Source organism: Panicum virgatum, chromosome 3N (assembly GCF_016808335.1).
Source record: "Panicum virgatum strain AP13 chromosome 3N, P.virgatum_v5, whole genome shotgun sequence".
Taxonomy (NCBI): Eukaryota; Viridiplantae; Streptophyta; class Magnoliopsida; order Poales; family Poaceae; genus Panicum; species Panicum virgatum.
This window is the reverse complement of record NC_053147.1, coordinates 1,693,531-1,716,793: the sequence shown is the minus strand read 5'-3', so window position 1 is coordinate 1,716,793 and position 23,263 is coordinate 1,693,531. Positions and strand designations below refer to the sequence as shown.

The 23,263-nt window shown below is 49.6% G+C and overlaps 4 protein-coding genes across 4 annotated transcripts; 2 read left to right on the top strand and 2 right to left on the bottom strand.

Moving 5' to 3' along the window:
* The first annotated feature begins 1,073 nt into the window (after nt 1-1,073).
* On the top strand, nt 1,074-5,675 carry LOC120666853 (IQ domain-containing protein IQM3-like). The gene is made up of 8 exons (XM_039946835.1): nt 1,074-1,294; nt 2,589-2,703; nt 2,784-2,849; nt 3,050-3,138; nt 3,267-3,354; nt 4,171-4,317; nt 4,426-5,140; nt 5,230-5,675. Exons 1-7 carry the CDS (start codon nt 1,074-1,076, stop codon nt 4,540-4,542), a joined length of 843 nt encoding a protein of 280 aa, XP_039802769.1. The 3' UTR covers nt 4,543-5,140; nt 5,230-5,675.
* A 512-nt stretch (nt 5,676-6,187) lies between these two features.
* Nucleotides 6,188-8,357, top strand: LOC120663581 (probable glycosyltransferase 3). The gene has a single exon (XM_039942445.1). It carries the CDS (start codon nt 6,789-6,791, stop codon nt 8,157-8,159), a length of 1,371 nt encoding a protein of 456 aa, XP_039798379.1. The 5' UTR covers nt 6,188-6,788; the 3' UTR covers nt 8,160-8,357.
* Nucleotides 8,358-8,904: 547 nt separating this feature from the next.
* On the bottom strand, nt 8,905-10,758 carry LOC120663580 (probable glycosyltransferase 3). Its single transcript, XM_039942444.1, has one exon. It carries the CDS (start codon nt 10,506-10,508, stop codon nt 9,009-9,011), a length of 1,500 nt encoding a protein of 499 aa, XP_039798378.1. The 5' UTR covers nt 10,509-10,758; the 3' UTR covers nt 8,905-9,008.
* An 853-nt stretch (nt 10,759-11,611) lies between these two features.
* On the bottom strand, nt 11,612-17,006 carry LOC120663579 (serine/threonine-protein kinase D6PKL2-like). Its single transcript, XM_039942443.1, has 2 exons — nt 16,348-17,006; nt 11,612-13,036 (listed from the first exon to the last, which is right to left on the bottom strand). Exons 1-2 carry the CDS (start codon nt 16,920-16,922, stop codon nt 12,145-12,147), a joined length of 1,467 nt encoding a protein of 488 aa, XP_039798377.1. The 5' UTR covers nt 16,923-17,006; the 3' UTR covers nt 11,612-12,144.
* Between the last annotated feature and the right edge of the window lie 6,257 nt (nt 17,007-23,263).

Sequence of the window (23,263 nt, the reverse complement as noted above, 5' to 3'; positions counted from 1 at the left end):
ACAAAAGATCCATCACAGCTCCAACTGATTATCTATTTTAGTGGTCCTGATGGGAGAAACAATTTGTAAATTTGAACCAGAATCCTAATAGGAGTAAGGCTCAAACTTAAACCATGTCGATTCAATGTTGTTGATAAAGTGTATCAGTAAAGGTGCTACCAGTTGCATAATAAGAGAACTGGCACTCTAACCTGCATGGATCCAGTTGATAAAGTGGGTCACTAAAGTATCTAACGAGCCTTTACTAACTACTCTAATTGTGCTAATTCAAATTCCACTCCATAAAGAATGGAATTATCTTCAACATTTTTCTTAACTAAGAATAGGTATGGCAAGTGGCAGTACGTAACAGCAGCCTTTAACAAGGTCAGCCAAGAATTCCATCTGAACATCAACATATATACTGATTATTTCCCCTGATGAAATTTTTTGCTGGCTGGTGCTGAGTTTATAGCCTGCAAAGAATCAAACAAAGAATTAGGAATCTCTAAATTTATAGAAGGCATGTGCAGCTTTATTTTAACTCTTTTCCAGTTTACAATACGAAGTCTGATTCAATTGAAATATATATGAGGAACATAGCTATTTGCATGGTATTTGACTCAGTCAATATAAAAGAAAATATCAAATTTTGGAAGTGAAGGTCATACTAAAAGTCTTGCAAATTAATAGTAGTAGAAGTTGGGTAGTTTCTGTTCATTGGCTGGATGTAATATAACGAAATGCTTGGGAAATGAGAGTATCCGCAGCATTATATGTAGATATAATATCTGTCCATTAGATTAGAAAAGGGGGAAAATTGCTTGGATAAGTTTGCTGTGCGGATTAGTGGAAATACTGGTTTGGAGTTGCATGAATAAATTCCTCGATGTAGCATTTGTAGTACTTGAATTGCTACGCATTAGTTACCAGGTAGGGAAAAGTGGATATGCACTGGAATTAAATCGAAATTGCAACGCTATAAGATGACCACAGATTCTACAACGGCTGCATAAGAGGAATTATGACCTCGCTGGACGGTAGACACAAGCCGGAGGGAGAAGCACCTCGTCCAGGAAGGCCATGGCGGTGCGATGGTTGGGGACGGAAGTGGCGATGTCGATGAACTTGATGCGCTTCATCTCTCGCTCGCAGCTCACGCGCCCCACGAGCGTCGTGTATGGGGAGGGGCCGCGGATGATGAGGATGGGGACGCCATGGCCCGGGCAGCCGCGGGGGAGGGGGAGGCGCTGGCGCAGGAGAAACTACGCCGGGCCACGGCAGCGGCGGCGTCAGGCTGGGTTGGGAGCGCTGGGTCCCCCAATCCCATCTCCATGGCACGTCCGCGGCGGCCGCCGCCTCACCCCGCGCATCGCCTGCCGCAACAGGCGTGGCCGCGTGGGGTGGAGATGAAGACGGCTGGATCCGAGTAGAGACGAGGCTGTCTTCGCGAGGCGAGAAGAAAGCTCTAGAAGTAGAGATATTTACTGCTACAGTTGCATCGCTAGTGAAATGAATACGGGCGCTTGATTTACCATCTGACGGTGAAAGTTATTTTTACCGACGTGGACAGCCTGCCTGTGCGCCGTGGGAACGAACTTTCATCTATAGAATTTTTTTCTTTTCCTCTCCTTTACTTTTTTTTTGAAACAATTCTCCTCCTCTGCTACTGTAGCATTACCGTTCTTAATTTCCTTGCGTGAGATTCCTTCAGGTTTGTTCCGTTGAATCTTATTGGAAAAGGTAAAATATATACGCCCATACCGGACTACTAATATGCAGGCGACAGCGCTTTCCCAGCCCTTTTCCATTCACCTCTTATCCTTCTTTCTTAACAAAGCAGAATATGTAAATTAAACTCTTGTTGAACTCGTTTGTTTCCTTCTTAAATGCATCGGCAGCGCTCCAGCCAATCTTTTAAAAAAAATTGTATGAATTTTTAATTATAAAATAAAAATTCAAAAGACAAAAAATATCATTGAAAATATAGAAAAAAATACTAAATAAAAATATTCATTTTTAAAAAACTGTTAAAATTTTTAACAAATGGCGAATAGAGATTTTCAGAAAATAAATTGGCCAGAATTTTCAGAAAAACACTAGATAGAGATTTTTTTAATAAAAAAGGTGTAGGATTTTTTTTAAAAAAAAGGTGTAGGAAATTTTCCCTTCAATTTCAAGTGATCTCAAAGTGAAAGAAAAAAGAAACAAGAGCAGCACACACAATAGAAGCTTAAGAGTTACACCATATAAATATGAGAAAAATCCTTCAATTTAACACCAACGCCCATCCATGCTCCTATTCCTCTTACTGAAATATGTCCGTGAGACAATCTCGAAAAAAATAACTAGAGATGTTTCAACGTCTCCTTTAGTACAACTTTGCTTGTACAGATGACATCATATATAGGAAATTTGAGTTTTATCTTCCTGATTCACTTCTCTTTTTTGGGTTTGGTTCTTGATACTTTTTATTGTTTGGATTTCATTAAAATATCTCTTTCTTGGAGATTCTTGTGTCCCAGAAGAAAACTGAAATAATTCTCCTTGATGTGTGTTCAAACAAGTTCTGCGAAAAAGTAAAGAGTTTGAGTTTGAATGGAATGAAGGTGGCAAGCGTTGAACTTTGCGCGGCTCAGCCATAGCACTATCTCCTTCTTCGATGAACCCAGGCCAAAGACTGCAACGTCACACTGGAATCGTGTTAGCCTGAAAGCATCTAAGGTATCAATTCCTACCTCACAAATGTTCATTGTGTTGGGAACTCTCATTTTGTTTTGACTTCTCTGACATCGCTCACACAGGTTGGTCAAGGTCTCTCCAGAGATAGCAAGGCTCTCAAGTTGGCTTTCCAACATTGGGTCGAGGCTGTGAGTATAATTATTACAAATTCACTATTATTGTTTCTAGTTCAGTATTACTCTTTGTAATTACATGTAGGATGTGGGTTGAAAAGATGCTACTTTCGATCTAAAGTTGATTTGGTATTAACTTAGGTGTCTGCCTCTGTATAATTCTTTTTGTTATTAGCTACTCTCAATAGTAGCATTATATCTGTGTTGCTTTGTAGATCGACCCTCGACATCGATCTGGGCACAACCTGCACTTCTACTACGATTTTTGGTGCCAAAGCCAAGCTGGCCATCCCTTCTTCTATTGGTGAAAACATATACTGCATTTGCATATTTTCCTATTAGAAAGAAATGTGCACATAGAACATCCTTTGAGCAATTTATATTGTTAGTTGTGTTGCATTGCAATTTCAGCAAGTCCACTTGCATTTGCAGGCTTGATGTTGGGGATGGAAAAGATGTAGATCTTCCCGAGTGTCCAAGAACTCTGCTCAAGAAGCAATGCATAAAATATCTCGGCCCTGTAAGAAATGTTCAGGCTATATTTATCTAGAAATCATGCTTTATATCCATATCAAAATATTACGACAAAGCCTCAATTTAATTTCTTGAAGCTTTTGTGATTGAATACCACTTTTATTTTAATGTAAACATAAGTTCAGCTTTTCAAAAATATTTTCTCATGTTCCAACATGTGTTGCATATTATTGTAATCTTGTTACTAATATTGCAAACGGCAGCGAGGCTGAACTGGCTAGCAGGGCTCAGTAGCGCCCCCTGCCTGCCGGCCGGAGTTCGGTCCCCTTTGGGGACGGATTTTTCCGGTTGGTAGTGCAGGGGTAAAAATCCCCTCGTCTGTCCTCATGTCCAAAGCATAGTCTGGGTCCGGCCTAACTCACAAGGCGACGGGCCACTATGTATGGGTGGGGGCAGGGTTCGGGGGTTTTCTTGACCTGTGTGAGAAGATCTTCTTCTTAATACAATGCCGTGGGGGTGGTCTTTCCCTCCGCAGGTCAAGTTTTTTTTGTTACTAATATTATATTTCTTTATATACAAGCTCCATTTACATAGCCTCAAGTATCAGTTATTGTGTTATATGAAACATGAGTGTGATCTGCCATGCCCTGACCTACTTTCTTTTCTGATATTTATCCATTTTTTTCTCATTTGTCATGACTATGCAAAAATGCATTTGACTTGAAACACAACACACTGCCAATTTGAATATATATATATATATATATATACTTTTACACAAACTCTTCATCAGGTTTCTACTAAACCTACTGCAACTAGGTACGATGTATGTAAGTTCTAACAAATGTATAATGTTCTGCAGATAGAGCGTGAGCTCTATGAATACATCATTAACGAGGGAAAGGTTATCCATAAACAATCTGGAGAACCACTAGATACAAGCCAGGGTCCTGAAGGAGCTAAATGGATTTTTGTTGTGAGCACAGCAAGAAGACTTTATGCTGGCAAGGTAACTTGTCTACATTTCAAGGACTTGACTTCTATACTTACAATGCTACAGAAGCAAGCTTATGATTTAGGGCCATATTTATTTCTTTAACCTGATTTATTCGTCCAGAAGGAGAAAGGTGTATTTCAGCACTCAAGCTTTTTAGCTGGAGGTGCTACCATAGCTGCTGGAAAATTTATGGTGGAAAATGGAGTAATCAAGGTATTATTATGTTCCCCATTGTGAAATCACTAGTTGATCATAGTGTCTTTTAATTCTTGATAAAAGAACACTTTGTTGGTGTTTGTAAAAAAACATTGAAATTCTTGCTTATGTTGTTCACGAAGTCTGCATTTACAACAAAGTCATAGATACGTGTTGTATGACGATTGATAATCCACTAGTTCACTACTTTACCTATCTGAAAAATTTACAATTTAGAGATGCAGCCCTTTTCTAGAATAAATATTGAATACATATCCAAAGGTTGAACTTCATTTGTAAAGTATCTTTGTTGCTTTGGGAGTTAGTATAGCAGAAAGCATACTTTTGTATGTACAAGTACAACAGTCCTAATAACCATCGACTTAGTTACTTATCTTGATACAACCACCATGGAAGTTAATTGGCGACCGTGGACTCTGTTGACCTCTTCTATTTCTGCCAAGAGTAAAAGATGGTATGATTCCATACTTAGTTTTTGTCTTGTTCTCATTTTTATCTGATGTATTGTTTTTATAAGTCCATCTTGGGCTATAGTGGTCATTACAAGCCAAGCATGGAGAACCTCAACAATTTCATGAAATTCCTTCAAGAGAGTGGAGTCGATCTCAAAGAAGTCAAGGTACACCAATTAGTTAGTGATCCCAATCTCAAATTCTCCTATGTTGTCATAGATGGTTTTATTATAAGGAGCTAGTTTTGGCCAACCAGGCGCGCCCATTCACCAAAGATGACTGCTGCGATGATCCAAGGCCTAATGATACACAAAACGTTGCTGCGTATACCAATCCTCCACAAGTGGTTCTCTCTTCAAACACATTACTGGAAGGTGATGAAGGTAAGGATGCTCCTACAGAAGAAGCCAAGCTAACAAACCAAAGAACCTTATCAGGTGGTCTGCGCAGCCCAAAAGCCATTCATGTCCCGCAGAAGGCAATTTTTGAGAGGATAAAATCGAAGAGCGAGTCTAAATCTTACCAGCTTGGCCACAAATTGTCCATGAAATGGAGCACTGGGGCTGGTCCTAGGATTGGGTGTGTGACGGATTATCCAGCTGAGCTCGGAACGCAAGCAATGGAAATGGTGGGCCTGTCTGTCACCACGAGCATCAACAACATTGGCCTAGAGCATGAAGTCTAAGCAAGCTATCAGGTTACTGTAATTCCCCCCCCCCCCCCCCCCCCAAAAGAATGGCAAGAGCTTTGCCATAGTTTTATAAGGGAAACGGAAACCGGGTCCGAAAACCATACAACCAGAGGGTATGCGAGACATCCCCCAACAACTTTTGGTTACTGTAACTTTTGTTCTGTGCTGCAAAAGGTCAGACTCTTGGTTTATTCTGATCTCATATTCTCATTGCTTCCTATACTGCAGAGTTCAGCGTGTGTGGCAAGTTGTCTGATTTAGTACATCGTTGTAGTAATAGCACTTCGATGAAGCATCTCCTGTTTTCTTTCTTGGAGCAATGAATCTCCTATGTCTGGCAATCTTACAACCAGGATGCAGTTTGAGTAAGGCCTTGTTTAGATTCCAAAACGCAAAATGCAAATTTTTTGTAAATCGCTTGCATGGTGTACTAAATGTAGTAAAAAAATAAATCGCATTACACAAATGGATTGTAAATCGCGAGACGAATCTAATGAGTCTAATTAGGACGTGATTAGACACTAAATTGCTCTACAGTAAACAAGTTCTAATGATGGATTAATTAGGCTCATTAGATTCGTCTCGTAGTTTACAGACGAGATCTGTAATTAGTTTTGTGATTAGTTTACATTTAATACTTCAAATATTGAAGATTTCCTTCCAAAAATGTAAAAATGCAAAATGCAAAATAAACTAAACACACTAATACTACTAGTCGGTTGGAGCACTGCACATCACACACTGCAATTGGGCAACGAAGATGAGAGCAGATCCTGGCGAGTCGCAGATCACCGGCATGCATGCCCATGGCGGATCTCTCCACGGGACGGGACGGTGAGCATATAGTAATGCTCCCCGGCCGTACCAGACTGCAAAAATCGAGCAATTTCGTAATCACCTGCGCCTCGGAGTTCCCACGCCCCCGCTGACTTCCACTGCACACAAACGTGCAGCTGAAATCGAACGTTCCTGCCTGCTCCTCCAAAACCCTCCTCCCTCCCTCCCTATACATCTCGCTCCACCCAACGCTGCACTAATCACAAGCTCGCTCACAGCTCCCGACGATCGAGAGATCGGGGAGTAGGAACGTGCAGGGCGTGCCGGTGCATCCGTGACCTCGCAGCATGGGGGTGGCCGGCGGCGGCGGCGTGCGGCTGCGGGCCAGCAGCCTCAAGAAGCAGCGGCAGCGGACAATGAACAACATCAAGATCACGCTCCTCTGCGGCTTCATCACCGTGCTCGTCCTCCGCGGCACCGCCGGAATCAACCTCCTCGTCAACAGCGGCGACTCCGACGGCGCCGCGGCCGACGCCAAGGTCGTCGAGGACATCGAGCGCATCCTCGCCGAGATCCGCTCCGACTCCGAGCCCGACGACGTCGTCGTCCTGGTCGGCGGGGACGGGTCGTCGTCGTCGTCGTCCCCCAACGCGACGGCCGGCCTCGGCAACTTCTCGTCGTCGGCGACGCTGATCAAGGTCAAGGAGTACAGCCTGGGCCCCAAGGTGAGCGACTGGGACGACCAGCGCCGCGAGTGGCTGTCCCGGAACCCGGAGTTCCCGTCCCGCGACGCGCGGGGCAACCCGCGGATCCTGGTCGTCACCGGCTCGCCGCCGGGGCCCTGCGACAACCCCGCCGGCGACCACTACCTGCTCAAGGCTATCAAGAACAAGATCGACTACTGCCGCCTCCACGGCATCGACATCGTGCACAACATGGCGCACCTCGACCCGGAGCTGACGGGGTACTGGTCCAAGATCCCGCTGGTGCGGCGCCTGATGCTGGCGCACCCGGAGGTGGAGTGGGTCTGGTGGGTGGACAGCGACGCCATCTTCACCGACATGGCCTTCGAGCTTCCGCTCTCGCGCTACGAGGGCTGCAACCTCGTCGTCCACGGCTACCCGGACCTCCTCGAGAAGCGGTCCTGGATCTCCCTCAACGCCGGCATCTTCCTGCTCCGCAATTGCCAGTGGTCGCTGGACCTGCTCGACGCCTGGGTGCCCATGGGCCCGAGGGGCCCCTCCCGCGTCGAGGCCGGGAAGCTGCTGACGGCGAGCCTGACGGGGCGGCCGCCGTTCGACGCCGACGACCAGTCGGCGCTGATCCACCTGCTGCTCATCGAGAAGGACAAGTGGATGGACAAGGTGCACATCGAGAGGGAGTTCTACCTCCATGGCTTCTGGACGGGGCTGGTGGACAAGTACGAGCAGATGATGGAGGAGCACCACCCGGGCCTCGGCGACGACCGCTGGCCCTTCATCACCCACTTCGTCGGCTGCAAGACCTGCGGCAGGTACGAGGACTACCCGCTGGACCGGTGCCTCCGCGGCATGGAGCGCGCCTTCAACTTCGCCGACAACCAGGTGCTCCGGCTCTACGGCTTCCAGCACCGGTCGCTGGTGAGCGCCAAGGTCAGGAGGGTCACCGACCCGAGGGCCAACCCGCTGGAGGCCAAGGAGGCGGCGCTCAAGATGGACGCCAAGTTCGACCGCGTCTAGGCCGAGGGTCACTCATCAGTTCTTCGCGTTTTGATTGTTCTTAGATTTTTAGTTCTGCAATAGCTAGCGCACTCAAGAGTTCAGGACACAGCAACTGGGTCTGGTGTTGCATCTTTTTCTTAGTTGTCTCCATCAGAGCAAATGAAACAGGCAAGAAATGTGTGGTTCAAACAATGCGACTGTGAATTTTGCCACTAATACACATCGATTCTTCAGATTTGCATTTGCATGTGCTTGTACAAAATGAAATGATGCAAACACTTCGTTGTGAGTTGTACACTCGTAGCAGTAGCCCTCGTTAGAGTAGCTTCGTTTCGGACTTTCAGTAATATTTGCACGCACTACAATGCGTCATGTAATCTGAAAAAAATGGTACCTAGTGGCTATCCTTTTCATCATCAGATCAGTGCTATGTGAGATACGGTGGTGTATATGATGTCACCGACAGATCGAAGCTGGGAGATCTAATACTTCAGAGAGATATTTCAGAGTTCAGACCATGTGAACAGATTCTGAATATTTTAGACCAATGGCGGTTCTCACTTCTCCGGTTCTCCCATCCTGGAACCTGGATTGCAAGCACGACTCTGAATATCTTTGGCTTTCCATTTTCCTTTCTTTTGTCATGTTTGTTTTCAATTATTTCATGTTTATTAATAGAACAAAGTTTCTGGTACAGATATTTGAATAATACCAAGTGATATTTACTGAAGACACCGAATATTGCTATGTTTGAACTAGCCTCTTGGTCCAATTCATTCGTATTGAACCCAGAACAAAAACAAGTAACCAGCCTCTAGCAACTGCAAAAATGAACTGCTAGAATATTCAAAACACACACAAAAAAGATCAAAACTCAGATCTCCATCCTAGTCTCTTCAGGACTCTTGCAAGAACAGAGTCCTTTTTCCCTTTGCGCTTTCGATTTTTGCGTACATCATGGCTCTGGACAACCGGGTCCTTGGGTTTCTTCAAGAAAGATAGAGCGTCCTCCTTGGCCTCCAGCGGGTTCGCCGACCGGTTCGTCACCCGCCTGACATCGGAGCTCGCCAGCGACTCGTGCCGGAAGCCGTACAGCCGGAGCACCTGGTTGTCGGCGAAGTTGAAGGCGCGCTCCATGCCACTGACGCAACGTTCCGGCGGGTACTCATCGCTGGAGTTGCCGCCGCCCCTTCTGGACCTTCCGCCGCCGCCGCTGCAAGGTTTGCACCCGACGAAGTGCGTGACGAACGGCCACCGGTCGTCGCCGTACCCCGGGTGGTGTTTCTCCATCACCTTCTCGTACTTGCCGACCAGCCCCGCCCAGAGGCCGTGCAGGTAGTACTCGTTCTCGAGGTACACCTTGTCCATCCACCGCTCCTTCTCGGTAAGCAGCAGGTGGATGAGCGCCGACTGGTCGTCGGCCTCGAACGCCGGGCGGCCATAGAGGGTCGCCGTCAGCAGCCTCCCGGCGTCGTCGCGGGCGCGGCCTCTCGGCCCCATCACGGCCCAGGCGTCGAGCAGCTCCAGCGACCACTGGCAGTTCCGGAGCAGGAAGCTGCCGGTGCTGACGGCGACCCAGGAGCGCTGCTGGAAGAGGAGGTGCGAGTTGCCGTGGACGACGAGGTGGGTGCCCTCGTAGCGCGCCAGCGGGAGCTCGAACCCCATGTCGGTGACGAGCGCGTCGCCGTCCATCCACCACAGCCACTCCACCTCCGGGTGCACCAGCATGAGGCGCCGCAGCAGCGGGAGCTTGGCCCAGCCGCCCGTGAGCTCCGCGTCGAGGCGCGCCATGGCGTGCGCGTACTCGATGCCGTGGAGGCGGCAGTAGTCCATCCTGTTCTTGGTGGCCCTGAGCAGGAAGTGGTCGCCGCCGGGGGTGTCGCAGGGCCCCGGCGGCGAGGCCGTGACGAGCAGGACCCGTGGGTTGCCGCGCGCGTCGCGGGACGGGAACCCCGGGTTCAGGTGCAGCCACCGCCGGCGCTTGGCGTTCCAGCGCGTCACCCGGGGCCCGAGGCTGTAGTTCTGCGTCGACCACGCGCTGCCGCGGTCGTAGTACCTGGCCACCGGGGTGGTGGTCGCCGCTCTGCTGCCGCCGTCTTCGGGGTCCGGGTCGGAGTCGGCGCGGATCTCGCGGAGGGTGCGCTCCATGTCCTCGACGACCTTGTTGGTGCCGGACGGAGCGCGGCGGGAGCCGGCGATGTAGACGAGGCGGCGGCTGACGCCGACGGTGCCGCGGAGGACGAGGAGCGTGACGAAGGCGCAGAGCAGGGCGAACCTGATGTTGTTGATGGCCCGCTGTGTCAGCTTGCTGCTGCTGCTCCGGCCCCGCGACGGCAACCTCCACCCGCCGGCCGCCGGCGTACCCATTCGATCGTTGCGTCGCAAGCTGTGACTACGCTGGTTGTGGGGCGTGCCGGCGATGGAGCAGGCAGGATCTTGGGTTGGAGTGCCGGGGAGGTCAGCGGGGCGCGGGAAATTTGAGGGAGAGGAGAATATGGAATTGCTCGATTTGCAGATGTGTCAGACGAGCTAGATTGCTGAACGTTCTGTCCGCAGGCACATGGCGCTCCTCTGCTGTTGATGGAGTGATGATGACCATCCCTGCGGCTTGGGCCAGACCAGAGCAAATCCGTAGTTTGGGCCGGGCTGAAATTGTCTGCCCAAGGCCGGTTCAGGCCTAAAAGTATCGTTCTGGGCCCAATCTGTCGATATTGGAGTTTCTTAGGAAAAAAATCCTTTCTAGTCAAGCACCGAGCGTTAATCTTCCATTCTTCCTCGATAAGTAGCTTTAGTATTGAAATTTTCGGAGCAAAAAAAAGGAAGTATCTGTGTTCAGATGCCGTTTACCACTATAGTTGTACGTACATCCGATGCTTGTTTTTCATCCGGTGAAGCGGCAGCATCTTGTTTGTGCCAGCGGTGGACTGGCGTGCATTTGATGTCGCGTCGCGTAGCATGATCATTGTAACTCCAGTTTGTGTATCCTTTTGCCCTTTAGTCCTTTGCCTTTTCTATCCAGCTGGTAGCAGTAACTTTTTCTGTGTATGCTGCAGCATCTTTACCTCTTTGGAGCATACACTACACGCTCCCCCTCTCTTTTTACTCTGCATCCTGCAGAGCAAAGGCAAAAGGGACCGGGGGGGAAACAAACATGGCCGCCGATCATACGCCGTTGCAGGTGATCATCACACAACGCGGCGCGCACGAGCGCGGCGTGAAATTCCCGTCCGCCGGCCATGACATGATCCCCCACTGCCACTCTCATCATCGTCTCCGCGTCTCGTGTCCGCCGGTTGCCGCCCAAAGCCCGGACCTCGCATCATTAGCCATGCCTGCCAATGTCCCTCCCTCACCCATCTCCCACTCATACCATGAAAAAAAACACACACGCGCACATCAACTGCACAAATCTTTGCCAATTGCGAAAAACTAGTTGGACCGATGCCTTGTATCCTACTAGTCCTAGCAAGTAACCAGAAGGGGTGACCACACAACCAGAGACGAGCACAGTACAATAATCCTTAGGTCCTGCTTGGAACACGAGATTTCACAAGGATTGGCAATGAAATCCATGCGTTCCAAGCAACACCCAGGTATACATACGTTAGCATAAGTTACACAGTGTCCTGAGACAAGCAATGGCACAATGTGGAAGCCAGGTTTCAGACATGGTGCTAACTGCAAGAAGAAGAGCTATTAACTTATTCGTCACACGGCGTGCCTGCTTCTGGCCTGGCGCGCCAGCGAGCTCTCTCGGAGACACGCAGCCGGCAACCACTCGAGGCGACAGCGCGGTGTTCCCCGCCCCCGGCTGCCTCGTGCGCGCGCCATGCGCCGTGGTCCATCCCCCACCACGTGCACGCGCCGGCCCGGGCTCGGACAAGAGCCGCCTGCTGATCGGGCCCCGGCGAGGCCGCGACGCGATGGCATCAGCGCGGGCAGCTTCTTTTCACACGCAGGTGGGCCGGGCATGGGCGCTTCTCCTTGGCTTGGCTTGGCTTGCCTAGTAGTACTCCACGGGCGTGCCGGGACAACTGTCGTCGTCCGACATGTCGTCATCGTTGGCGTTGCCACCGCCACCGCCAGCGGCTCCAGCCTTGACAGTCCCCAAGCTGAACGGGGGCGGCACGTACGGCGGCGTGGCGCACCGGAGCAGCGCCCAGTTGACGCCGTTGAAGAAGGGGTGGCGCTTGATTGCCGCGGCCCCGACCGTGGCGCCGAGCCGCCGGGCCGGGTCCTTGGCGAGCAGCGCGGTGACCAGGTCCTTGGCGGCCGACGAGACCGAGGGCTCCTTGGGGAACTCGAGCGCGCGCGCCACGATGTTGGCCAGCGTCATCTCGTTGTCGTAGCCCTTGAACGGGGTCACCCCGTAGAGCAGCTCGAAGATGAAGACGCCCAGCGTCCACCAGTCCACGGAGCTGCCGTGTCCTTCCCCGGACACGATCTCCGGCGCCAGGTACTCGTGCGTGCCCACGAACGACATGGACCGCAGCTCCACCGGCTCGGCCACGAACTCCAGGTCAAGCCCGCCGCCGCCGGAGGGGAAGCTCCCGTTCCCGCCGCTGGACGACGACGGCTTCTTGGTGCGCCAGCGCCGGCGCCGGCGGCTGCGGCCGCGGCCGGGGAAGAGCTGGAAGCAGGACACGGTTGGCACGATGCACGACGAGATGGCGCAGGATGTTGAGGCGGTGGAGCGGCCGGCGAGGGAGAGCGGGTCGGAGATGACGTGGGCCGGCGTGGGCGCGGTGGGGTCGCACTTGAGGGAGAGGTCGAAGTCGGTGAGCATGATGTGGCCGTCGGCGCGGACGAGGACGTTCTCGGGCTTGAGGTCGCGGTACACGATGTCCACCATGTGGATGTACTCCAGCGCTGCCACCACCTCAGCGGCGTAGAACCTGTGGCGGGCAGTGACACTGTTAATTATATTTAGTCCCTTCTTACTTAATTTGCCCATCATTTAGCAATGCCATCACGCATAACCACATCTGTCGTTTTTTCTGATTTCCCCATCAGTAATCATTACAGGTTGCCACCAAAATTAAAATTTGCTCTGAATATTCATTCATCTGTTAGCGTTGCTATCATGCGTAATCAAATGCGGCAACCTGCTGGCTGGAAAATAATTGCAAATTTTTGCATTGAGCTTGGATCAAGTGCAGCAGCAAAAGCATCCATACACACCAACTACTTACTACTGGATAGGCATGCGCATAGATAGAAGTTGCAAAGTTGCGCGTGTCGTTGGCAACTGCAGCTGCATGCTGAAAAAGCGCGCGTGTGCATGCCTACTCACATGTCTGTAATAACAACCAAAAGAGGCCAGGCCACAGCGCACGGGCAGGGCCACAGGCCACACCTGGGCAACGCCTAACGACAAGGTGAGGCACCTGTATCTGAATCAAGCGCCGGCATGTTGGACGCCACCACCACCTGTGTTGTGCTCCAGTGCTCTGCTCAAGTGTGAGGGGGAGCAGAGCAGAGGTCATAGGTAGCAGACGACGGCGCAAAAAAGGCATCAGACAGGCTCGAATTAGCACATCATGGCTGTTGGGAGTTGCGCGCTGGGGGGGCCTGGCCTGTCCTAGTTTAATGCTGCAAAGCATGCAGCCCCATGTGTGCATGGCAATTGTTGATCCCTTCCTTGGGTTTACTAGACTGACTAATCCATCCTAGCAACAAATAACAACAACCCAAGACGAAGTACCCCATGCTGCATGTGTGCGTGCAGTTGTTAATTCCGTTTACCTAGGGCTAGCTTAGATTAATCCTACAAGAAATGCCCTAGCTCAGATGATCTCCACCTAAAGTCAGTTCCAACCCAGACTCTATCATGGAGTCTAAGCCTTATATTTATTGTGTTTTGCTGATGTGGCAGTATATTTATGAAAAAGAGAGGGAGAGAAACCAAGACTCCAAGTCTTATTTAGACTCTAAGTCTTCACGCAAACCAAGAATGAATGTGAGAGAAACAAGTATGCCATATAATTTAAAGTAACACACTTTGCATTGGGAAGTATAGTTTATTGTGATGGAGTCTTTGAGGCATAGACTCCGACTGCCCTAAGACCACCCGTAGGCCGTGTAGGTGTGTACTGTATGTTTCAGAGCTGTCATTCTTGTGCGCATCACATGGGGGTTAATAAAGGCCGCCTTGATTAATGAAGGCACGCACGAGGGGGGAGGGAAGAGCAGTGCCAGTACCGAGAGATACTGGCAAAGGTGCCATGTTGCTGGAACGGTTCCAGCGCCGTAGCACACGGGCGCCGCTCGTGCCTGTCGACTGTCGTCTCAAGCCGGGCGCACCATGTGCCTCGCCATGATTTGTCCATGATGGCGATCGTCCAATCCTCCATGTTGTTGTTGTTGTTGGTCGCCGGCAGGCGGGGGCAGGTGGTGAACCCGCAGCGTGTACCTTCGCAATTCACAACGCTATGCATGGTTGGGTACTTACTGGGTTGGTAGTGTAGTACTTAGTATAGTACGTGTGGGAAGCCGCGTCTCACGTCCAAGGAGTACTTGGATTTTTCCTGACCCGTGCGACGTGAACCTCTCTTAATGAGCTGCGTGCAATAGTCTAGACTGGATTGATCGAGTGGCATTGCCATTTTATTTCATTTTTTTCCTGGTTGATCTGACCGGCGGCCATTCGATCGGAAAATCTACAATGCCACTCTGGTAAATTTCAGCAGGGAATTTCCTAAAATGACTGACAGACAGCATGTAAGTACGTTGTTGACTACTATCTACTGGTGATTGGTGAATCTACCAACGCATGCAGAATGCTCTGGTACAGGTAGGATCAGAGGACTCATGCATGCATGTGTACTAGCACCGAGGCCTTGTCCAGACGAGCGCATCCACACGATGCCGACGCAATCGATTAAAGCGACCGTAGCAGCAGCAGCAGCAGCAGCAAGTACCTAGTAATGTAATGCCACGGCCACCGCCCACAGTTCCAACCACTACAGTAGAGCATACGCAGTACGTATTTTTTGCATAGCTAGAGCCATCAAAACTCCGTTGGGGAAGAAGCTCATAAAGATCAAGATGAGCCGGGGCCCGGGCGGGATCAGTTGCAGACACGCACGCACGGTGCCTGGGAAGGACCTAGCAAGCGCATCTGCCAAGCACAGCTTTTACTTCCATACATGGACAGGCTGAAACAACACAACACTGGTGGTGGTGTGGGGGCTGTGTGTGTTAACGCCTGCACCTGCACCTGCACCTGTGTGGCGTCGATGGATGACAGTAACAGCATGGTAAGAGCAAGTATTATGGTTGGCGTTGAATCGGCGAAATGCGATGTGGCACACGGAAAAACAAGGAAAGAGACTGAGAGAGCCGCGCGGGCGTCTCACGACGCGCCCGCTCGACGCCGGCGGAGACGCGCTAGCGCGGCTGTGATTGGCTCAACCGGCTGTGGGGCATTAAATTTCGGCGGGACCCACCACAAACAACCAACGCCACTCTCGCAGCCGGCAGTCGGCGAAACCATAAAACCTGCTCTAAGCACCCAAAAGCAAGCAACTGTGCGCGTGACAGTGAGCTCCAATCCATGATGCACACATTAAACAGGATCACCATGCATGGACGTCTTCTTCGTGCTACTTGCCTACTTGGCGTCACACTCGCCCATCGCTTCCCATTTTTCCATGTGCTCTGTTTCTATGGTTTGGTAAAGGATGCATCCAACAAGAGCCCGGGAAAGCAATAATCCGATTGACCTCGTGTGTTTTTCATGATCATCGAACGCATCTTCAGAGGAAACAAGTTGCAGGTGGATGCACGCCCAACTGAAGACACATGGGCTCGACTGCGTCCACTAGATCCTTAAACTACACTACACCACACACAAAAGGAAACAAAAACAGGTATGAAAGGAGCAAGCAAACACCAAAGGAAACAAACAGAGCGCCGCGGCAATCAATCAAAACTGCAGGAAACCTGCTAGATTCTTCTCCAAAAAAGCCTAGAATCACTAGCGTAATACCTACATAAGGATCAAGCCTAAAGTCATAAAAAAATTTCAAACCATCTTTGTCAAATTCATTCATGTGTGGAGTAACATTTTAGCCCCCAAAATGCCCTTTGTCGAGCATGGAAACCGTTAGAATTGCGAGGCATACTCGATACTTATTACTTCATCGGGATCGCAGACGTTGGTAATAAATGAACAGGGTAATGAGGGCTCAGATCATATTCATACCTGACCGCCGCCTCGGAGAAGCGTCGGTGCGGCTGGCGCTGGCGCAGCACGTGGAGGTCGCCGCCGGGGCAGAACTCGGTGAGGAGGCAGGACCAGCGGTCCCCCTCGGCGACGCCGTAGAGCCGCGGCAGGAAGGGGTGGTCCACGGCCTCGAGGATCTCGCGCTCCGTGCGCGCGCGGCCCTCCTTGTTGCGCCCCTCCAGCTCCTTGCGGTCCATCACCTTGGCGGCCACCAGCACGGCGTTGGGCTTCTCCTTGGGCTTGACCTCGGCGAGGTAGACGCTGCCGATGTCCCCCGCGCCGAGCCGCCGCAGGAAGCGGATGTCGGAGAGGGAGACGGCCCCGAGGCGCGGGACTAGCTGCGCGGAGGGGGCGGAGGGGTTGGCGGCGCGCGGAGGGAGCGAGAGCAGGAGGTGGAGGGGGCCCGAGGAGGAGGTGGAGCAGGAGGCCGTGGCGGTGGAGACGGTGGAGGCGGAGCGGGAGCGCGAGCGGTCGGAGGAGGAGCCGAAGCTGAGGCTCTGCAGCTCGTCCGCCGCGAGGTCGGCGGCGGCGGCGTCGCCGTCGGCAGGAGGCATTGCGATTGCGACTGCTCCCGCCGCGGCGAGGTGGTGGTGGAGAGCTGCGGCGACCGGGCAGGCAGGGGTGGGAGCCGAGGGGGAGACGAAGGAGAAGAGCGGAGGCAGGGGAGGTGGCGATGGGGATTTTAATTTGAAGGGGACACGAGGGAGGTGGGCAGCGGCGGCGATTGGATGGATGGTGATGGGCCGCCGGGCCGGGCCGGGATTCCGTGAGGCGCGTTGATTTCGTTCGTTTTTTTATGTAGGAGTACTTGTTTTTCGGCTTGGAATTCCGGGGAACATGCAGGCCCTGTTCTCCGGAGCGGGATCATCTTTGCTTGTTTTGTTTCCATCCCTCCCGTCGACCGTCGTGGTGGATGGAACATTCTACCCTGATTGCTGTCTCGAGTAGATCTGATTAGATAGATTGTAGGTAGCTCAAGCCCGGTGCCAAACTACCATTGCTTTCCTTGAATTAGTGACTTTGACCTAATGCCCGTATAGTATACTTTTGCACGATAGGAGTACTAGCTTTACGGCTGGGAAAGCATGATCGATCTGCCGTGCACACCCCCTTTCTTCCTTTGTTTTTTTTCCCCGGGCTCTCCTGTCAACAGTTTTCAAACCAGTTTCGGTGCTCGATTCATCTCGTGATGTGGAGCGGCTCGCAAGTCTCATCGCATCAAATAATCCGGGCGGAAGTTTGTGTTTGGCGGTATCACCACGTATGGATGGTCACTGGGGCTCATGGCATCGAACGATTAGAGCCACCCTACCCTAGCTTCAGGCTACTGTGCTTGCTAGTGATACATTTGCAAGGAGACAGACAAGTGGCAGAGAAGAGGCGAAGACACTTCCAACCGAGCGATGGGCCGGGCCTACTCTGATGGCGGCAACAATGTGATGGGATTTGTCTGAGAAACTTTTTCATTTCTATATTTAAAAATATAAAAAATTTCAAAAATATATGCCTGTTTCGAAAAATTTCAAAAATGGGTGCCTGTCGCCCGGTGGGGGGGGGGGGCGACAGGGGCCTGTCGCCCGGTGGCGGGGCGACATGACCTATCTGTAAATTTTTTATTTATAGATAGGTCCCTGGGAGGAGAACAGGAGCATCAGGGGAGGCCTGTCGCCCGGCCAATGGGCGACAGGGGCTGTCGCCCAGCCCATGGGCGACAGGAGGGCTACTTAATGTGCTACTGAATGGGTGGGCCATGATTGGTGCTAAGGCCTCTGCTCTTGGACTGGGCACCGTCGCAAGATCGACTCGTCCTTCAAGTCTTCCCTGGCAGGGCCCACGCATCGGTACATGGGCAGGGGGCACATGCTGTAGCTTTCTTGTGCTACAACTTCCCTAGAATAGTGTAGTGTACCTCCGTGCACCGAGGATCTAGGGGGCCGTTGATGTCTTTGCGCCCATGTTGGGTAATACGAAATGTAGTTGTTGCGGATTTAGGTGTCACTAGTATCTTTATGTCCATAGTTTATAAATTTTTGTTATGTCTAGAAAAATAAATAAAATAAAGATATGAAAATTTATGCCGTGTTTGGTTAAGGCTGGAAAAAAATTCGCGAAAACTTTTTGGCCCTTTGACCACTAATTTAGAGTATTAAATGAAGTCTAATTACAAAACCACCTCCACAACCCCCGTGTAAATCGCGAGGCGAATCTAACGAGGCCTTTGACCGCGTAATTAGAGGATGGTTACTGTAGCATCACTGTAGCAAATCATCAATTAATTACCGTCATTAGATTCATCTCAAAAAGTTACATCCGTCCCTGAAAAAGTTTTACAAATAGACTACATTTAGTACTCCATGCGGAAGTTCGTCTTTTTGTGAAATCTTGATTTGACCCGTAGCCAAACGCGGCGAATATATCTTCGGCACGTGATAAGAAATGTATGAACATTTTTTTTCTAGAAATGTAGTTCATAGAAGTATATTTTCCCTCTGTTCTATGGATGAATATTTTTTTTCTAGAAGTATAATGCAGCGGTGTCACTAGTATCTTTATGTCCATAGTTTCTAGAAATGTTGTAGCACAAGAAACCTACAGCATGCCCCCCCCCCATTTTGCTTTTCATTCCACACCGATGCAGCGTCCTTCAAGCTGCCCATGTACCGATGCGTGGGCCCTGCCAGGGAAGACTTGAAGGACGGGTCAGTCTTGCGACGGTGCCCAGTCCAAGAGCAGAGCCCTGAGCAACAATCATGGCCCACCCATTCAGTAGCGATGTTTACCATTCAGTAGCCCCTGTCGCCCGTGGGATGGGCGACAGGCCCCAGTCGCCCGTGAGCTGGGCGACAGGCCCCCCTGCTGCGACTGTTCTCTTCCAAGGACTTATCTGTAAATAAAAAATTTATAAAAATGTTCTGTCGCCCGGCCAGTGGGCGACAGGCCCCCTGTCGCCTCCCCACAGGGCGACAGACACCCATTTTTGAAATTTTTCGAAACAGCCATATATTTTTGAAATTTTTGATGGCTCCAAGCATGCGATCAATGGGCGAGACAGAGCAGCGAGCGGACCAAACAGATGGGCCAAAGCCGAAGCCAGACCCGTGGTTGCCTTGCCTGTTGCTTTCTCCCCGTAGCTAGCTGAGCGGACCTGCTCTTTCTGCTCCCTCCCCAGCGATCAGGAGGATCAAGCTGCCTGTTTGTCTCTGTGGATGAGATGGGATGGCTCTCTCTCTCGATTGCTGGTTACTCTGAATCTGAAGGGGTCCATCCACCTTAGGATGGATCATGGATGTGGCGGGCCTTGAGGTCGGTTGTGGAGAGACAAATGTACTCTGGTCTGCAGGGGATACAGAGAGACATCTTGATTCTTCGAGGACCCCATGCTTAAAACGATACTTCTTCAAAAAAAAAACTTAAAACGATAAGAGAGCCCAGAGTTCAGCGACATTACCGCTTAAAACGATACTTCTTAAAAAAATGCTTCCAAGGGATGAACACTGATGTGGATGTGCCAGATGTTTGGTTGCTAGTACCTGCTCTGCTATGCAGCGTGATCAGTGTACTCCACCAGTCGGGCTGGGGGTTCAGTGCTGACGGTTCGGGCCTATCCGTCCATGTTCAATCCATGTGCTCTGTCGGCAATAGTAGACGCAACGCCATCTTTTGCCGCCTTTAGCCTAAAGTAGGTAGTAAAATATAGTAAATAGGCTTTCTCCAACCATTTCCCCATCTAACTCCCCCCAAACGTACTATTTACTATATTTTACTATCTCTCTTCAAAAGATTCCTCCCTCTATAACTCCTTCTCTCCAACCATTCCCTCATATCTATTCCCTCTATATACTATCACTCATTAACTAACTATTTATTTATCGTTTTTGAATTTAAAAAAAATCATACAATATTTGTACTGTCATAATACGCATTATCATCATGTTACGGGGCTTAAACGAAATTAATATCATGAAGAAACGATGTGATTAGAGATATAGGGGAAGTTGAAACTCACTCTATATATGGAGGGAGTTTCAACTCCCCCTGTATATAGGGGGAGCTGTGGGGGGAGCCGTTGGACCGCTCGCTCCCCCCAAAGCCCCCCTACGTAGGGTGGAGGACGCTTTAGCGTGAACCGTTGGAGCTAGCCTAACCTTCGCTGTCTCGGCGCCTGGTTGGGGTTGGGCTTTGAGCGATTGCACCAGCACACAAAAAGGCGCTTTTTTCTTTTTTATATTAAAAAAAATCAAAATTTCAAAAATATATGTCCATTTTGAAATATTTCAAAACTACCCCGGTCGCCCCCCCATAGGGCGACAGGCACTAAGTGTAATTTTTTTCTTCAAATTTGCAACGAGGTCTATGGGAAAAAAAATGCAAGGGGGGCCTGTCGCCCTCCCCTCGGGCGACCGATGGGCCCCGCCCACATGCGCGACAGGGGGGCCTGTCCCCCCCCCGGCGGGCGACAGGGGCATGCTCCCCTATATAATCCTCCTACCCCCATTCCCTCCTCATTTGTGCCTAAAAATTCCACCAAAAATCCAGAAAAAAAAGAGGGGGTGAGGAGAAGGGAAGCGGCAAAGCCCTGCCGGATTCCGCACTTGTGATCTGCAGGTTAGTACATTTAATTTATGTATTTTTCCATTGGTATTGTAGAGTAATTTAATTTAATTAGTGCTATAGTAGAACCATTTAAGTAGTTGTTTAATGATACTTTAGTTTTTAGTTACGTAGTAGTAAATTAGTTTAGAAAATTAGTACTACGCATTTATTATTACAATTGCAGTACTATTAGAGATGTGTTTATAAATTAATTACGATTTAGAATAGAATTTGGCATATGCAGTATAGAATTTGAGTCTCATCACGTAGTTATGAATATTTATACGTTGTAGTTGAATTCCATACTTAGTTTTTACGGATTATTGAAAAAGGTAGTGAAGTAAAGAGTATAACTCGATAAATATTCTGTGATATACAGATATGTCGAGAAAGATGCAGTTTCAAGTATTATATGGTGACTACAATATTTTGTATGGGCCAAATGGAGTAGACCTTTCCGCCTTTAAGTGCACATCTAGCGCCATAGATAAACCTCTGGAAAGGAGTTTTGGTTCCATATGTAAGTGGCTGCAGCGTGGGTTCCGTGTTGATCCGTTGACACATGTGATGACCGTCCAGTTTCTTGTTAATTGAGAGGTAGAAAGTGATTTATGGGAATTGATGATGATACACATCACTGATGACTGGCAGAAGTACATGCAAGCAGCTCTAGAGCGTGGGTGGCCTCTGGCCATTCTTGTTCAAATCCGGGAGAAGACACAAAATGAAATCCAACATGGTGCAGATCAAGCAACTCTGAGTATTCGAAGAGAGACCAATTATGTTGAACAAGATGAGTCAGAAGAGACAGAGAACCAAAACATGGGACCACATGGCCTTGCTGATGAGGGAGAGATGATACATAGCATTGTGGACGAGATGGAGGCAGAAGACCAAACCGCAATAGAGATGGAAGAATATGAGGGCTCATCTGATGACGAGCAGTACTCATTGCCAAAAGAGTGGAAGGAGCATGGTTTTGGCAGTCATGTCGCAGAAGACGTACGAAATCAGGAGTGGAAGTACAGAGGGAATGAGGTAGTGCAAGGTGCAACATATCCAAACATTGAAGCCGTAAAAGATGCTGTGAGACTATGGGCAATATCATTGAAACGAGAATTTAGAGTCGTAAAGTCTGGCAGTAAAGAATATGAGGTGAAGTGTGTGAATGATGGATGTCCATATCGAGTACATGCATTCAAGGGAAAATGGAAGTCGAACTGGAAATGTTCCATTGTGACAGAGCACACTTGTTTGCTGTCAGAAGTTCTTCCCTCGCATCGCAATATATCATGCGACTTTGTTGCAAAGCAAATATATGGGTTGATTACGGACAACCTAAATTATGAGCCAAAAATGATTGTTCGACACATTGAGCAGACTTACCAGTACACCATTAGTTATTTGAAGGCATGGCGGGCTAAACAAAGAGTGTTCGAGATGCGGTTCGGCACATATGAGGCATCATATGATAACATAACTCGTATGTTATCCCAGGTTGCTGCTATAAATCCTGGAAGCTTTTATGACACATACCTCGTACCAGCCGTGACTAGGGGGCAAAGAATTATGCAACGAGCCTTCTTTTGCATAGGTGCTTGTGTTAGAGCATTTCAGTGTTGTCTTCTGGTGATCTGCATTGATGGCACATTTCTGACTGGAAGGTATAAAGATCAGATACTCACCGCAATCGGGGTAGATTGCAACAACCAAATAGTTCCGCTCGCATTTGCATTTGTTGAGAATGAGAACTTAGACCGTTAGTATTGGTTCCTTGAACGAGTGAAGATTCATGTTGTTGCTGCACGTCCAGATGTGTACCTTATTAGTGATAGGCATGCAGGTCTGCTGCAATCAATACTGAAATTGCAACGTGGAACTACGACAACGCCTCCATTGTGGCTCGATGTCCAAAACAGGTGGTGCATTAGGCATATGGGTGCAAACTTCTATGACCACTTCAAGAACAAGGATCTTAAGAACATGTTTAAGAGGTTGTGCACCCAAAATCAACAGAGAAAATTCAATGCATTATGGCAGATGCTTGATCAGTTGACTGCAGAGCTAGTGAAAGTAAGGGCATCAGGAACAGGCACGAGTCAGGCTGCAGAGGCCAGGGATTCAATTGAGAAGCCATTTTCACACTGGATTCGAGGTGCACCTAAGGAGAAATGGTCATTCCTTTATGATACCAACGGAATATGGTATGATATTCAGACAACAAACCATGCAGAATGTTTCAATATGGTTATGCGTTCTTGTCGTGCCTTTCCTCTTGTGGGAATTGTTGAGTTCATCATGT

Excerpts from the sequence above, each read along its gene's own strand:
- LOC120666853 (XM_039946835.1), top strand. The coding sequence starts at position 1,074 with ATGGTTGGGGACGGAAGTGGCGATGTCGATGAACTTGATGCGCTTCAT. Across the intron at positions 1,295-2,588 it reads GGCTGGGTTGGGAGCGCTGG|GTGGCAAGCGTTGAACTTTG; the intron begins GTCCCCCAATCC and ends AATGGAATGAAG. Across the intron at positions 3,139-3,266 it reads GGCCATCCCTTCTTCTATTG|GCTTGATGTTGGGGATGGAA; the intron begins GTGAAAACATAT and ends TTGCATTTGCAG.
- LOC120663581 (XM_039942445.1), top strand. The coding sequence starts at position 6,789 with ATGGGGGTGGCCGGCGGCGGCGGCGTGCGGCTGCGGGCCAGCAGCCTC.
- LOC120663580 (XM_039942444.1), bottom strand. The coding sequence starts at position 10,508 with ATGGGTACGCCGGCGGCCGGCGGGTGGAGGTTGCCGTCGCGGGGCCGG.
- LOC120663579 (XM_039942443.1), bottom strand. The coding sequence starts at position 16,922 with ATGCCTCCTGCCGACGGCGACGCCGCCGCCGCCGACCTCGCGGCGGAC. Across the intron at positions 13,037-16,347 it reads TTCTCCGAGGCGGCGGTCAG|GTTCTACGCCGCTGAGGTGG; the intron begins GTATGAATATGA and ends TGCCCGCCACAG.